The sequence below is a fragment of the Drosophila mojavensis genome, unplaced genomic scaffold (assembly GCF_018153725.1).
Source record: "Drosophila mojavensis isolate 15081-1352.22 unplaced genomic scaffold, ASM1815372v1 contig_36, whole genome shotgun sequence".
Lineage (NCBI taxonomy): Eukaryota > Metazoa > Arthropoda > Insecta > Diptera > Drosophilidae > Drosophila > Drosophila mojavensis.
The window spans coordinates 7641183-7657109 of record NW_025318858.1 but is presented as its reverse complement, the minus strand read 5'-3'; the positions used below and the strand labels follow the sequence as shown (position 1 = coordinate 7657109).

The 15927-nt window shown below is 35.6% G+C and overlaps 3 protein-coding genes across 6 annotated transcripts in view; 1 reads left to right on the top strand and 2 right to left on the bottom strand.

The window, feature by feature from the left end:
- LOC6576281 (voltage-dependent calcium channel subunit alpha-2/delta-3) overlaps positions 1-15927 on the bottom strand; it is a 45298-nt gene that overhangs the window by 9478 nt on the left and 19893 nt on the right. For both annotated transcript variants that reach the window (XM_032728495.2, XM_044008499.1), the window contains exon 4: positions 11360-11470. In XM_032728495.2, coding sequence (XP_032584386.2) covers positions 11360-11470 — 111 coding nt within the window. The remainder of the gene's footprint in view (positions 1-11359; positions 11471-15927) is intronic.
- LOC6576280 lies at positions 5296-5596 on the bottom strand. Its single transcript, XM_002002235.4, has one exon. The coding sequence runs from the start codon at positions 5558-5560 to the stop codon at positions 5378-5380; it is 183 nt and encodes a 60-aa protein (XP_002002271.1). The 5' UTR covers positions 5561-5596; the 3' UTR covers positions 5296-5377.
- Positions 6606-15199, top strand: LOC6576279 (C-type lectin 37Da). 3 transcript variants are annotated; one of them, XM_044008501.1, is made up of 3 exons: positions 6606-6746; positions 14340-14503; positions 14558-15199. In XM_044008501.1, the coding sequence occupies exons 2-3, from the start codon at positions 14401-14403 to the stop codon at positions 15007-15009; spliced, it is 555 nt and encodes a 184-aa protein (XP_043864436.1). In that variant the 5' UTR covers positions 6606-6746; positions 14340-14400; the 3' UTR covers positions 15010-15199. The 3 variants fall into 3 exon arrangements, with proteins under 3 accessions (XP_043864436.1, XP_043864435.1, XP_002002270.2); XM_044008500.1 differs by having other exon boundaries at positions 6606-6810; XM_002002234.4 differs by lacking the exon at positions 6606-6746 and having other exon boundaries at positions 13933-14503.

Sequence of the window (15927 nt, the reverse complement as noted above, 5' to 3'; positions counted from 1 at the left end):
AGGAAAAAAACATGCTTAACAAATTTGTCTTTTTGCTTTTACAATTTTATGCACTTATAACGCGAGACAGAAATATTTTTGCTAAGGTCGAGGTTGTTGTACAGAAAAGGATTGACTAGGCATACCCTGTACTCATTGATATGAATACGAAAAAATAATTACGAAGTTAAATCTTAAATACATTTTGAATATTAAAAAAAAAATTGTTTTTAAAGGGTTTTAATAAAACAAAAGTTTGTTAAAGAATGTAAATAATAGAAAAAATAAAAATACATAAAAATAAATAATAAAAATGTTTTTAAAAAATTAGAAATATTGTATTTTAACAGTGTCTTACAACTAAACTGCTACTGTTTTTACAGGGTATTCAACTAGTCAGTTTTTTTTTATTGCGCAGCAGTTGCAGCTGCTGTCTGTCCGCGCGTTCGCCCGTCCAGCGGTCCCGAAGGCAGCTGTCGACATCTTAACATTCAAAAGCCAACAATGACAGCAGCAAAGGCGACTCGACTCGACTCGACTCGAATGTCAAAGCGCAGACGGAATTAGCAAAAAAGCAAAATGCAGCCACTTGCACGCAAGACATATGAAAAAGAGACAGGGAGAGGGAGGCACAAAGAGAGAGAGAGGACGAGAAGAAGAGAGGCAAAGCGCCGGTTGGCTAAAGAAAAGTGCGTGGCAAGTACTTGGGCGTTGGCTACAGCCAGCTGTAGCAGCAGCTGCAGCCTGAAAGTATGCAACACAAATGAAAACAGCAAACAGAGAGAGAGAGAGAGAGTTCACATTGACCATTTGCCAAGTCAACTGGCTGTCGGTGTCGTATGAGTGATATTTTTTTCACTTCTACTTGGCCTATACTCTAGCCGCTGTTTTAGCAGTTTCAGCTGATCATTTAACCATATTGTAATTTATATTTATTTATATATGCTTTTATATTTTAATTTACATAAAATTTTTTTTAGAAATATACATAAAATATTTCTAACTATAAACTCTAATTCTGAAAATAATTAAAAATTAATTAAAATTATAATTAAATTATTAAATATATTTTCAGTTAAGTTTTCATATAGAATTATCTTAATTTTAGTTCAAACGTTGCTTTAATTACTTTCCTGAATAACAAACTACTTGTATAAGATATGTGGCAATTCACCCTTAGGTCCAATTTTTATAGTTCACTTAAATTTGTAAATGTTTTCTTTATATACGTACATACATACATCCACTCAAACATAAGTGGACATACATATATGTACATTCCCTTCGTTTCTTAGCAATATATTTTCCGTTTGAGTGCATGTGCCAAATGCTGAGGCAATAACTTGTTCAAGAAATTTATATTAGCTTCCATATTTTATTTGTTTTTTTTTTTCCTTTAGTCAAAGATTTGTTAAATATTTGCGTCTTTGGCAGAGCTTATGCCAACTTATTGGACTCGGCTGTAAATGGGAGGTGGGCAATAAGGAGAATGTGCACTGCGACTTGTGACTCTTTTGACTGCAGTTGTTAAGCAGAGAATCAGACAGAATGGCAAGAACGACAGGCAAGCGAATAGCAACTCTACACCTGGCAGCCCACCTGTCGCAAGACACCCCCGCTGGCTGACTGTTTGCCTGGTGTAACGACTATTACAGACTCGTCCACACGTCCCTCTGCCGCTCTCGTCTCTCAACCTCTCTTCCACTCTCTATCTTTCACATTCACAGTTGATGTGGTTTACTTTAAGGATTATTAACGCATTTGGCTGTGGCGACTGCTTTTATGCATTGCCAGCAACGTGGTTGCTTATCTAGTTCTCTACTTTTTCACCCATTTTTGTCTTTTTATTTTTTGTGTGTTTGCTTTAAGTCTGGACAACTTGCGCTGTGGTTTTTCCAGCTTATGCAATGAAAATAAGTTTCACACTGCTTTCATTTTGACCAAGGTGAATTGCAAAGTTCACCTTTTATGTCTTATTTTCAGCTCATTTATAATCTTCTTTTTTCAATCTGGCAGGAATTTTAAGAGCATTGCAATCTGTTTATCATATGCTGATAAATGGGATTAACATAAAATGTAAAGTTTACATTACGCTGTTAAATTACTTCACTGTATTTATTATTTCATTCTGTTCTCTATTGATCTGTTAAGTTTGATAAGTTTAATGTCATACTGCGCTCACTATTTCACTCTTTACTTATTGCTCTACACCTAACATTCAAATTAACTAGCATTGCATTACATTCCTATATGAGCTTAGCTTACATTGCAAAGTTACCTTATATATACCTATATAGACAAATGCAATATCGTTAAATTTATATATAATAAACACAAAATAAACCAATTAAACTTGAATGTGTCAACATTTTCTGGCTGCTTGCCTAGCAAGTGGACCATGATGGATACTTAAACGTCCAAGCATAACCACGCCCACGTCCACACCCACATGTACATGCATATACATTAATATATACGTGCATACTTTAAATCAACAACAAACATATCAAAATTGCAGCGCGACAAATGTCAACTTATCAGATGAGAGTGAAGGAGACGGACGAGCGAATGCTTTTAGTGTGAAGACATTTCTTTTTTCTACATGTTTCTATTTAAGAAATGCAGGCGACGAGCTAGAAGAGCTTTTCAATACAAGCTCAATAGAGAAGCCCAAAAAGAGCGAGCTAGCGAGAGAGTCACATACACGCACATATTCAATCCTTTTTGGTCCGCACTCAAACCTCCCACAATGTCAACGTCAAAGTGCAAGTGGCATTATAGCAAAGGAGTCAACAACAACAACAGCAACAACGATAGCAACACCAACAACAACAAGCATGATGACGAGCAGCCAAGCAGCAGAGTAGCAGCAGCGAGACGCAACAGAAAGCTGTGAGAAGCAGAGTCAGAGAATGACAGCCAACAAGCGGCTGAGAGTTTGAGTTTGAGTGAGAGTTCTGCCCACAGAGGGCGTCTCATTTAACAGAAAAGGAATGACAAAAGATAACATTATTAAACTAAAGATTGTGAAATACCCTGCAAAGGAAAACATAAAAAATAAATTGACTTCAAGAGGAATATATAAAACAAAACAAACAAAAAATTAATAAAATACGCGAGATAAATAAAAATATTGAATCAATTAAATCCACTTGAGGTGACAACCAGTTATTCACATATTTATATTTTCTGAGTTCATGTCACATTTCTTTGCTCCAATTCAGAATAGAGCATGATGGGAAAAAACTGTAAAAGCATTGGCCATTAAATGCAATTTTAAAGTCAATTTAAACTTCGAACTTAACGCAAATAAAGTCTGTCAGCGACAGCAAGCTCTCTCCCTCTCGCTCCGACACTCATTCACTCAGCAACTATTAGCGTGTGTAGGTGAGGGGAAAGGGAGGGTAACTGCGGTTGCTCTCCACTTTTCTTTCCCTCTCTCTCTCTCTCTCTCTCTAACACTCTGTTGCTAAACTATAACGGGCATATTGACAGCGCGCCGAGAAATTGAATTAGCAGCATTCACCACGTTTGCCATCATATCAAAAATTACGCATACGCTGCGTGTGGCAGCACTGAGGAGCAAAGAACTGAACAGCAAAAGCACTGCAACTGCAACTGCAAGTGTGTAGAGCTGTATGTGTGTGTGAGTGAGCAACTGAGTGTGAGGATGTATGTGCAGTTACCTTTATGTTTACAGGCAATTAGCATTTTAATGCCGCCAACAGAGACAAAGGCCAACTGCAGGTGCCGAAGCGCACGACTACAATGATGATAATAATGATAATGATAATGCTGACGATGATGATGATGATCATGTTTATAATGGCAATGCTGCTGATGTGCTGCTGCAGCTACTGATGACGATGATGATGATGGAACGCGTGTGGATGTGTGTGGCATTTGAGGGCAGCGCCACGCACGAATCGTTTCGTTTTTCATTATTTCTCATGTTCGACACGAGTGCAAATTGTTTGTGTGAAAAGTGTTTAAAGTGACGACTGCAAACGGGACTACAAGCAACAGAAAGAATTGAGGATATTGTAGTCGGGAGTGCACGACTCAGAGAGACCCTTAACTCTGAGTAACATTCTATATAACAAACACATATTTGAGCATGGGTTGTATGGGTGGCTCGATTTGTTATAAGTACTCTATAAACGCGAAATCAATAAATAGACCAAAGATAAATACATTTTTATAAATATACACTATATATATTATACACTATATACCATTTATTTTACCATTTTTATTTCACTTTCTTTTTGATCTATTTATTTGTTTTTCTTTTTATTATTTTCAATTTTGATTGTCAGCCTTCTTACTGTGTTCCTTTTTTTGCAAACTTCGTTTGATTGTTGTTACCTGTTGGCTCTGACATCCTGGTTGCGCTTTCGCAGCAAATATGGACAGATATATGTGTGCATGTGTGTGTTTGTGTGTGTGTGTATGTATGCATGTTGTTTTTTTCTGTCACTATTTGCCATACGACGTCGTCGTCGTCATCATCGTCCTTTCAATGGTCGATTGTGCGGGTGCCGCGTGCTGTGTTTAAATAATATCACGTATACGCGCCGTTGACAATGCCCTGTTTATGGGTCAGTTAAATGTTTGCCTCGACTTGTCCGTCTCTGTCTCTCTGTCTGTTTGTCCATTGGTTTGTGTGACGTGTGTTGACAAATAGATTTATAACGTGTTGTATGGACATATATATGCAGTTATATATTTATATGTGTGTATAACATGCATAAATAGATGGATTGGTCAGCACTAATTATTTGATTGGTCTCACAGATTAGACGCACATTCATATTGAGTGTTCTAGGTATTAGGTTTATCCATATACATATACATTTAAATACATATGTTTAATGCATGCAGATGCAGCAGATGGCCAACAAATTGCATACAATGCAAACGAATAATATCAGAGCTAATGACAGCAGCAGCCACAATGCATTACTTTCTTTTAACCTTCAAATGCGCATAAAAAAGATAATGAAATAAATAAATGGGAGTGCCACACTTTGAGATACCCTGCTATTTATGGTTAAATAACTTCCTGCCAGTGAAAATAAAACGAAGATCTTTCGATATCCCCTCATATATCGATATTAATACATCCAACAGTAGCCACAACAATTGTATAAAGTAATATTTGTGTCAGTGCACGGTTTGAAAGTCGCTAAAGCCATAAAGAAGCACTTCTCAAGAGATGCTGATTACTGTGAACAGTCAACAAATATAATTATTATTATTTGTTTACACATTTAATAACTCACTTTTTTTAAATAAATCTCTCACATTTATTAATTTTTGTTGTTTTTTTTTTCACAAATGATTCGATATGTATATATATACTGTTATTCATATATATTTATACATTTTGCTGTTCTTAGCCTCTATGCATCCGCTGCACGCAATCGAATTGCGATTGGAAATTGTGAAGATCCAAGATCAGATTTCCATTCTTGGTATAGAAGCCCTCATTGCAGGCGGGCTTGCTGTACACCACCGTCAGGCACAGGACAACCAGCACCAGGACATAGAAAACGAGCGTCAACGAGCGTAGGAGCATGTTGTATATTGTCTTAATGTTTAGTAAGTACTAAATGACTAAAGCGATGGCTCGCAATTTAATATAAAGAAATGTGTTAAGCTGACCTCAGGCCTAATCGCTGCAGGGAGAATCCCAGAATCAAGTTTCGTATTATAAGCAGACAGATTAACATACCAGCCGAGATTCTATTAATAAATATGCATGAATATATACATATACATATGTGTATATACAATAATCGAATTCACATTATCTGCACGGAGCTGTCATATGTATATGGAATTGCATATTTGCCAAACCGGTTTATTGTAATTGTGAACAACTGTTACACTTCCTCATAGAGTTTTAATACATTTATCTCTCTATATATTGTTTTTATACTCAAGCATTAAATCACAAGATTTGAGCGAGTTCGTAAAACACGACTAGCAGTTGCTCAATTATTTATTTTACAGAATAGTCTGCAAAATTACAATCAATGGTGACAAAAACTAAATAATTAAATGTAAAAAAAAAATGTAAACCCTAATTTATTTCTATTACTATATATGTATGTATTAAAATACTAAAGAGTAATTAATTCTATATTTGATATTTTAATATCAGCAGCTTTTTAGATTATCGATAACATTTGAACTATTCAACAAATATTTGACATTTTCAAATAAATAATTAAGTAGTTTGTTGCTAGAAGTAGATTCCGAATATAGCATTTATGTATATTCTACGAAGATATTTATATAAAGTAAAGAACATAAAGTAAACAGAACCAACTTACAACAAAATGGTATTTTTGCCCATATTTTATAGTGAATATCAAGTGGTTGCAATAAAATGATGTTTATTTGCGACTTTTTATAAATTTCACAACCCATCTGAACTTCGATGTAGCGTGTATCAGCGTACTGAGTATAGACAACGAAATATAATAGAATGTCTGAATGTCGACAAAGTGCATTCTTACATAGTATTTTGTTTTTCCCATCAGTTGCACAACAGCGCAGAATTTCATTGAGTCAGTCGACTTAAGTAAAATCAGTAAATGAATGCTGTGAATTGCAAAGTGAGCAATACAGCCTCAGCTAATATCAATCTTAGCGATTGAAACGTTCCTAACAAGTGCGATCTCAACGTTTTCTAGCACATTAGTTTACTGAATGTCGACATAGTACGACTTAGAGCTATCAAAGTGGATGTCGAAAAAGTGAATAACGACTGAGTGAAATCCTACAGGCTATCTGAATATCAACATAGTGAATAACGATATAGTGAATATCACCAGAATGAATACCAACATAGTGAATATCGACAAAATGAATATCGACATTGTGTTTTTCTCAGCCTTTCCGTTCAGTTGCACAAAAATTCAAAATCTAATTGAGTTAACTTCAAATAGAGTAATGTAATTTGAATATTTCCAAGGGAGCAATAAAATAGCTAATCATGTGCTGTACAATGTAAATTAACATGAGCCAAAATCTATGATTAAATAATTTAATTATATATTATATATTTTTTTGACAAAAAAAACTAAAACTAACATATTTTCCGGCATCGACTAATGATTTAGACAGAACAGCAAAAGTTACGAACGTTTCTACTGGAAATGCTAATCAGGCAGTCAGGCAGACTGACTATGTGCATGTGTGTGTGTGTCAGTGTGCGTGTGTATTTGTGTGGTCAATCATATATTTGTTTTTTTTTAAACAACAATAGAAGCAGCAGCAAAAATGTCGCTACAGATTTCCGGTTTGTGATTTTTGGGGTTTCCTCAAACGAGTTTCGTAAGAATTTTCTCGAGATGCAAAAAGATCTACCGAAACTGGAAATGCATTAATGCGAATGTATTTAAGTAATAAGTGAAATAAATTATATAAAAGATATATTACATAAAAGATTTACCACCTGGATTGTCAATACGACTACATATTCAATCCATAGAGTTCAAGTATGTATAAGTCAGGTTTTATTTGCCACTCTTTCCTTCACCTTCGACATATATATATATATATATATATAACGTCTACAGGGTATCTATGTAGTCGCATAAATGCTATTGAAATTAGTTTATTTGTGCCTGTTGTTTGGCTTTTGGCTGTTTTTGATGTAAATGCTTGTTGTTGTTGTTCGTGTGGGTTGATTTTTAATTAATGGTGCTTCGTATGCGTTTTGCGTCTGGGCCAAAAACTTCCGGGCTGCAGGACAACAGAGCAAGAACGGCAGCTGTGCTGCCCATACACAAATACACATACCCACGCATACACACATATACATATAAGTTTGCATGTGTGTGTGTGTGAGTGCGTGTGTTTGGATTGGCCATAAGGAGCGGAAGCAGCGGCCGTAGCGTCCGCCAAATAAACCCACAAAAATAAGAGAAAACACGAGCAAAAAAAAAAAAAAAAAAAAAAAAAAAAACAAAATTAAATCGATATTTTGCGGAAATCATAAAAAATTATTTATGTATACCCACTCACATAAGCGCAGCATGGACCAGGAACATGGGGCACACTATTTGTACTTATATATTAATGAATATTAACAATTACATAAATAAATAAATATAAGAGTGCTCTAAACTGCTCGATTAGGAGTTAACCTGAACCCTGCAAAGAACTGATATTCCAATCAGTACAAGCATAAGCTCTGCCAACTGCGCAGTTAGCAGCAACTGTATGGAAGTGGATAAAGAAAAACAAGAGCAAGTGGAAAGGAGGATTCCGAAACGGGTAGAGCAACGCCATAGCGAAGATAACTGGCCAGCTGAGGACCAGAAACTGAGCATCGGCACGAGAGCAATGCGTTGGTCTATCAAAATCAATGAGAATGCCGCATTCGAAAGATAAAATTAATAAAAAATTAATTTTAATAAATATTATTTGTTGAAATATATAAATATTGAATTCCGTGCAACTCATTTGCCAATCAATCTCAAATGAAAACAAAGAAATCGTAAATAAATTAAATAATAAATATGAAAAAAAAAATTAAATGAAGTAAGGGAAGTGTAACTTTTTCGAATTACATGAAGTGGATAAATAAATGGTACAGTGTCTCAAAGGCTACAGCACAGTTACTACTTAGCTTGCCTATCTACTTTTTAGTAATACATATAAATGCATACATACACATGTATGCATATGAAAATATAAATTTGTCTTGATTACAATATTTAATTGAATTGTCGCACATTATTAATGATGTCTGAGATGCTGTTTGTTAAATGAAAATGAAAGTGTTTGGCCAATTGAAAATCAATTCACTTCACTGACAAACAATTGAACAGCAGACAGACAGAGAGAGAGAGAGGAGAGACAAATAGAGGCAGACAGAACGAGAGAGAGATGAGGTTAAAATTAACTAACCATAAAATAGCCCATTTCTAAGCAAGACTCTGTCCAGATCCATTTCCAATCAATACAAAAAGAAAAGCAAAGGCGTAACAAATAGAAATGAAAACAAGTTTACATGATAGCCTACAGTATCGATGATTCTATGCGTGTGCCAGCTATAGCCATTTTGTCATTGTCGATAGGTTCAAGCTGCAAGCACAGCGTGGGAGCCAAATATCGCGCAATCGATTTCATCAGACTGCAACGTTATTTAAAGGCTATTGAAAAGAAATAATTGCGTTTGATTTAATATGTAAAATGGTTTGAAGGTAAGAAAACTGATGAATTCCACTAGCTGACTGGCTGATGAATTATTGGATTACTTGACTTTTCGAGTGACGTCCTGAGTAACTTTTGTCAGTCAATGCCTGATTCAAGGAACATCGGACTGTCAGATGATTTGATTGACTAAAATCCTATTTAACAATAAATAATTTGCAAAAAGTTTCAAATACAATTTAAGTGATTTTCTCAACTTTTTCCGCACCATTTTCACCAATGTGTAGTCGCGACGCCTACAGCAAATTATCCGGACAGTAAACGAAGTCTATTGATACGCTGGACGGAGGCAGGCCACAAAGAGCACGGCAAAGACCACAAATGCCGCAGAGGTTCATCCCGCCGGAGACACGAGCGCACCCAGTTGGCCAAACCCGACGCCAGCTGGTCAACGCTTCAACTGGGCAGTAATAGGCGTGGCAGGAGCAGTTACTGTGGCAGTAACAGTTACAGTTACAGTGACAGCAGCCGCAACAGCTGCGGGCGCCATCAAAACTTGTCCTTGTGGCTGGCGCACTTTAATTTCAATTTGTCGTTCCTTGTGCCACCACAGTCGACAACTGCTCAGTGCCTGAGATGTCGCCAATACCCTGTACTCAAAGCATAAAGGGTATATGCACTTGCAGACGCCTAAAAAACATTCTTATATCTCATAGTATCAATTGATTTACCTATAGTACAAAATATCCAATATGAAGGAATTTTTTATATTTTTAATGCCACATGGATCTGGGACTCTATGTCTAAGATGCTTCTTCATCATCATCATCTGCTGATGATGTGGATGGATGAAGCAAGTATGTTGGAAGCTAGCTTTATAAGTCAGAAGCAGGGTATTCAGCAGGTGTAGCTAGTTATTTACATTGAACAGAACTTGCTAAGCATGAACGCTATTTAAGACGGAAAAACGGTTTTACATATATGATACACGGTATGCCGTAGTCGATCATTTGAATCAAACGGCATTATAGGAATAATAACTCAAACATGAGAGTTATCTGTATCGAAGCTAACCTTGCACATTAAATAAAATATTTAAAAGCACTGTATCTAACAATCGTGAATCGATCTTACGAATGAAAGAGATGTCATATTCGTAGCAACACGATATCGAATGCAAAGTATCGATCGTGTACCCATAAAATGTATCACTAACCATATGGTTAGTGGATGTATCAAAAGAAAAACATCGTACTCGAAGCATAAGCATCGGTGTTGCCAGGTATTGTGTACTTATTTTTCATTTAGAGAAACGGTACCTATGCAACACGTCATAAGACTATCATTACGCAAATAATGAGCAGGAACTCCCAAATAACTCATTTTATCATCTCGTCATCTCACCCAAAACATTACATGTTATTGCCACGTGAGCTATATTTTCAAATATGCTTTGAATTTTACAATGCATATAGTATAAAAATCATCAAATTGAGCTTTTAGCGAATCAACGTTTTTCTTTACTCGACACAGCTCTAGAGATACCTGATAAGTACAAATATCAAAACGAAAATATTGATATAAGAAATATCGATTTTTTAATAAAAATTTAAAAAAAGTAAATCAGAATATCAATGCTTTCAATAGAGCACAATTAGATACTGGGTATCAAATATAAAGCAGGGTATCTACAAATCTGTCATTATTAATTCGTCAGATCATAATTAGACTGTCACAAAGGGTAGTATAGACGAAATTGTCGAATTCTTGGTATGTTTATGTATCAAACTCTAAAAACTGAGTATCTAACAGTCGTTCAACAAAATGCATTTAATAAGCACTTTTACTTGTTTTTATTACTTTTATTGTTTTCTTGCTGTTGCTTTTGGGGCTGTTTTTGGCCCACGGCAATTTATTGTTTTCCACTTTACGCCAGTGTCCCACTGCGAAGCGGAGTCTTGTTGTTGTTTTCTCTGTCTGTATATACCTATATATATATATATATATATATATATATATATATATATATGTTTGTGTGTGGCTCTTAAATTTCCGAGCTCCTTGCCATTTGTCGCGTGCGCTTTGAGCTATTGAGCCACTTGTCAATTGTGGGCACTTACAGCTAAGTAGGCGTGGCCACAGGGGCTGCGGCGCTGAGAGGGCGGGAGGCGCATGGAGTAGGTAGATATTTCTTTATACCACTTACCATTACAGCGTTCCGCTTGAAATCCATAAAGTTCTTCACCTCGGCCGCTAATTCACGCAGCAATATAATGCCATCCTTGCGCTTCACTTCGATGTCGTTGTCCTTAAAACGCTGCAAAGAGACAGCAAACAAGCGAAGAAGAAAGTAAAAAAAAAATAAGTATAAAAATAAATACGTTTGTCAATAAACTATGAAACTTTATATAGACTACGCACAGCATTTGGGGTAGTCCCGCAGCTGTGTGTGAATGGGTATGGATTGGAATGGGTGGGTCGGCAAAGGGTTATAAAAACTTTTCCATTTGCTGCTTTTATAATGTCCACGGCATAAAATTCAAATTTACTGCTGGCAGCGAGTCGCGAGTCTTGCCTCTTGCAAGTTGTTGTTATTAAACTGATTTTAATGTTGCTTTATTCATTTAATAAGATTTTCATTGGCCAATTATTTCACTTAGTTGAGAGTTAAATTGCTTTGCCATGCCCCGGGGCACTTAACATTCAGCTGAATAAGCAACCAAATCAAAGATAATTTTCCGCGTATTTTAGCTGAGAGGAACATTTCGTAAGTTTTAAGCATTAAAGTGCCCAAAAGTAATTGCGCAACGAGAACTCTGGATCACATTAGTAGGAATGGAGTCTCAGTAGCTTTTATCAAATGAGACTTGCATAGAAAGGCGATAGAGTATTTTAATGCTGTTAAATAGGAAGAAGAAAAAGACATAGATAAAGTTATAGACATATATAAATAGAGTGAGATGAAGACAGAGAAGGGCGGTAGAATAACAATAAGAACAATGAAAGAGAGAGAGAGAGATAAAGCGAAATAACTCTGTTAGAAAGCGAGAGAGAGCAACAGAGAGAAACATAGCGATAAACAGTAAGATAAAGACTAGACTTTAGCCCCACCAGATACTCAGCTTATCATATTTCTATATCATTTAATACGTAGAGTTCATTGACATTTTAGCTAAATATATTTTCGGCGAAAATGTAAAAGTCAAAAGTCATCCGTGCGCCATTTGCTAATATCCGGCGGAAATGGATGAAAGAACGTTTTTCGTTACTCTCTTTTTACTTCCTTCGTTTTTCCATTTTATGTTAAATTCAGCGAACATAATTTGGGCGTTTAAAATTCTCATGTTTGAATTAATAATGCGCTCAAAGACAGCACTCTGATTGCTACATGGATTTGTGCCACTTTTCTAGCTAACTGCAATTCACATATACACAGACAGGCATACACACACACACACACGCTCGCTCAGTTGTATGACATTTTCTTTAGCGAACTAATGAATGCCTCAAAGAGTTTTCACAGTTTTAGTTTTGTGGCAGCACGAGCAGCATTTTGGCACCAACCGCAAATGTTTGCAGTGTCTCCAGTGGAAGTGTGTATATGCTCGAGTGTGTGTGTGTGTGTGTGTGCTCACAAAAAGCAGCGTCTGCTAGGTTCTTTGAATGCGTGTGTCTCAGCTCAGTCCCTGCTGATGATGCTGCTGCTGCTGCTGCTGGCACTGAATCAGTTAAGAAAAGTTTTCTAATTAATTCGCTTGGGACATGTACATATACATATATACACACACACACACCACACACATACATAGATATAGAAATATGCTGCCAGTACGTTGATGATTACAAAATGCCGACGAAAATATAATTTAACTGACAGTTACTGCCCCTTTAGCCACGCCCACGCACGCCCAGCTAATTGCACAGTTTTTCTTTAACTTTTCGACTGTCATAAAATGCATTTGCAGCCCCAACTTACAGCTCAGAAAGAATGCTACACTGTTTCCTAGCTGCGAAAAAGAATGACTTGGAGAAAAAGCAGAGGCAGAAGAAGAATACGAAGAAGTAGAAGAAGAAAAATGTAAAAATCGAGCATGGGGAAAAACTCATCAAATCTCTTAGGAAAATGCCATTTTGCCCGGCGCCTTCGAACATTAAAACAAATGACAACACGTTTCAATGGAAAGATGATTATGTTTTCGCAATGAGATGTGTCTTAGTGTGTATCTATGTGTGTGTGTGTAGGTGGCAGGGGATGAGGCTGAGGGGTGGCAGCAGCACGTCAAATCAAAAGCAAAGCAAAATGTGTCAGACATTAACATGGCCACTAAATGCGTGTCTCGTTCAAGTGTGTGCATGTGTATGTGTGTGTGGAAAATGAAGCCAAACTTGAGTGACTAAGAGAGACAGAGAAAAGGAGAGAGCGAGCAGGCAAGCACAACTGTCTGCTGTTCAACGGCATGTGAAATTTAATTAGACACATTAAGCAGCAAAGTGTTTTTTAAGAGCGAAATACAGCAAATTTATATGTATATGTATATATACATATACGTTCATATCACATGTCATAGGCATGAAAAGTCGTTAAGTAATTTCATCTATAAATAGTTGGCTAAATGAAATGGAAAAAGCCAAGTCTGAACAATTTTCTATCTTAGTTAACTTATGCTGAACGTAAGCAGAAATAGACTCAAAATTGTCAATAAATGATATTATATTTAATTATATATTAAGCTGAATAAAAAAAAAAAAAAAAACAATTAATATCTGCTAAGAATCAATAAACTTGCAGAACCTCATTGAAAAGTAGAATAATCTTTGCTAGAAATCTGAGAAATCACGCATAAGCAACTATATTCTATATGGCCTTCAACCTAGGGCATCTAATTTGGAATTGCTCAAATACTTGAAACAAAACTTTGATAATGAACAGCAGGTGATCTGTATAAATGAAAAGAAATAAACAAATAACAAATAGATAAACAATTTGATAATAAACACTTGCTCTACAAGTTTTCTATAAATATTTATCTAATGCTAATGCTAATGCTACCTGATACCCTGCTCTGGGTGTAAAAAATTGAAATACAAATTTTGGATTATGCCTCGATAAAATGAAATGAGATTTGAGAAATCATACATATTCTAGCCAATCAAAACTTTAAATACCCTATAGCGTTAATTTACAGAGCATAAATGATTGAATTTCACCGATTTGCAATATAAAAGGCCAGCCATCAAAATATAGAAATGAGTTCTGCCAGAATGTCTGCGAAATACGTTTCTGTTCTTCTGTTTCTTGGATTCTTTGCTCTGTGTGTGTCATATAAATTATATCCAGTTATAACACCTGGTGAGTAGGTCTAAAGTAATATCAAAAAACATTTATTTAACAAAATTCCTGAAGATATTCCTGCCAACACGAACCTTACAACGGGCCCATTTGTTAGGATCGGAACTGGATATTACTTTTTCGAATTGAACAACAAGAGAAACTGGTACGAAGCCTATGAAACATGTCGTACGATGAATGCTGAACTAATCACGATAGAAACTATCGAAGAATGGAACATAATCAATCGATATATTCGTGAGACGAATATTGATTACTCCTATTGGACATCAGGCACAGATCTGGGTAAAGAGGGATACCACACATGGTTTTCGAGCGGAAAACCAATTAATATTAACATCTGGGATCCAGGAATGCCCAATAATGTCGACAACTTACAGCACTGTGATGAAATGGGCTGGAGGGATGGTGTTCGAAGTGGACTCAATGATCGTCAGTGTGAATTTTTGAATCGTTATATCTGCGAGGCTAAACAGCCCGTAACTGCCTCTTTTGTTCTCTGGTAGGATTAATTTATTCAGATGATATTATTTAAATTTTCCTTAGCCTGCCTGCTCCATACTTTAGCTATAAATGATTTGCGAATAATAAACAGGCAATAAACAAGTCAAAATATTTAGAAGAACTAAGAATTTTTTGCTATAAACAAGTCAAGATATTTAGAAATTAAAATTCAATTTTGGTTGAACTAAGAAATATTTTGAATACAATTTACTTACACTTGAGAAAGAACAAGTTTACATTACTCCGGGCCGGAAATTAGGTAGGTATTCTCTTGATTTTTGTTATAAAATGCCTGGCATATGGAAAGAATCTCATAAACATAGAAAAAATGTTTGTGGAATATGATTCTTGTCTTGAACTGATAACGATAGACTCTATTAGAGAATTGAATGATATCAATAGATATATTCGTGAGTGGCACATTGAGTATTTGTAGTGGATATCCGGCACGGATCAGGAAAAGAAGGCACGCATATTTGGTTCTCCAACGGTGATCCCATAAAAAATTATCTTTGGATTGAAACACAGCCCGACAATGCTGATAATTTGGTACACTGTCACGAAATAACATATATGGGCAAATTGACGGGATTAAACGATCGAAAATGTAATGAACCTAATCGCTATAATCGCTTCATTTGTGCTTTAGTAATTATTAAAATGTATAACATTTAATTTTATGTTGCTAAACTGTCAAGGTAAACAATTTTAAAAAAATGAAACACAATTAAAACCGAAGAGAATATTACTTCAAAAATTAAATCAAAATTTTTAGAAATTTTCCATTTATGTTTTTTTTTTTAAATATTATTTTACATATTTAAATATTCAAATCATAGTTAATAACATAAAAAAGAAGTAAATCACAAACACGATAGAGGCGAATCGGTTGGAAAGTTGTGTTGGAAAGTTAAAAAAAT

Excerpts from the sequence above, each read along its gene's own strand:
- LOC6576280 (XM_002002235.4), bottom strand. The coding sequence starts at position 5,560 with ATGCTCCTACGCTCGTTGACGCTCGTTTTCTATGTCCTGGTGCTGGTT.
- LOC6576279 (XM_044008501.1), top strand. The coding sequence starts at position 14,401 with ATGAGTTCTGCCAGAATGTCTGCGAAATACGTTTCTGTTCTTCTGTTT. Across the intron at positions 14,504-14,557 it reads ATATCCAGTTATAACACCTG|ATATTCCTGCCAACACGAAC; the intron begins GTGAGTAGGTCT and ends AAATTCCTGAAG.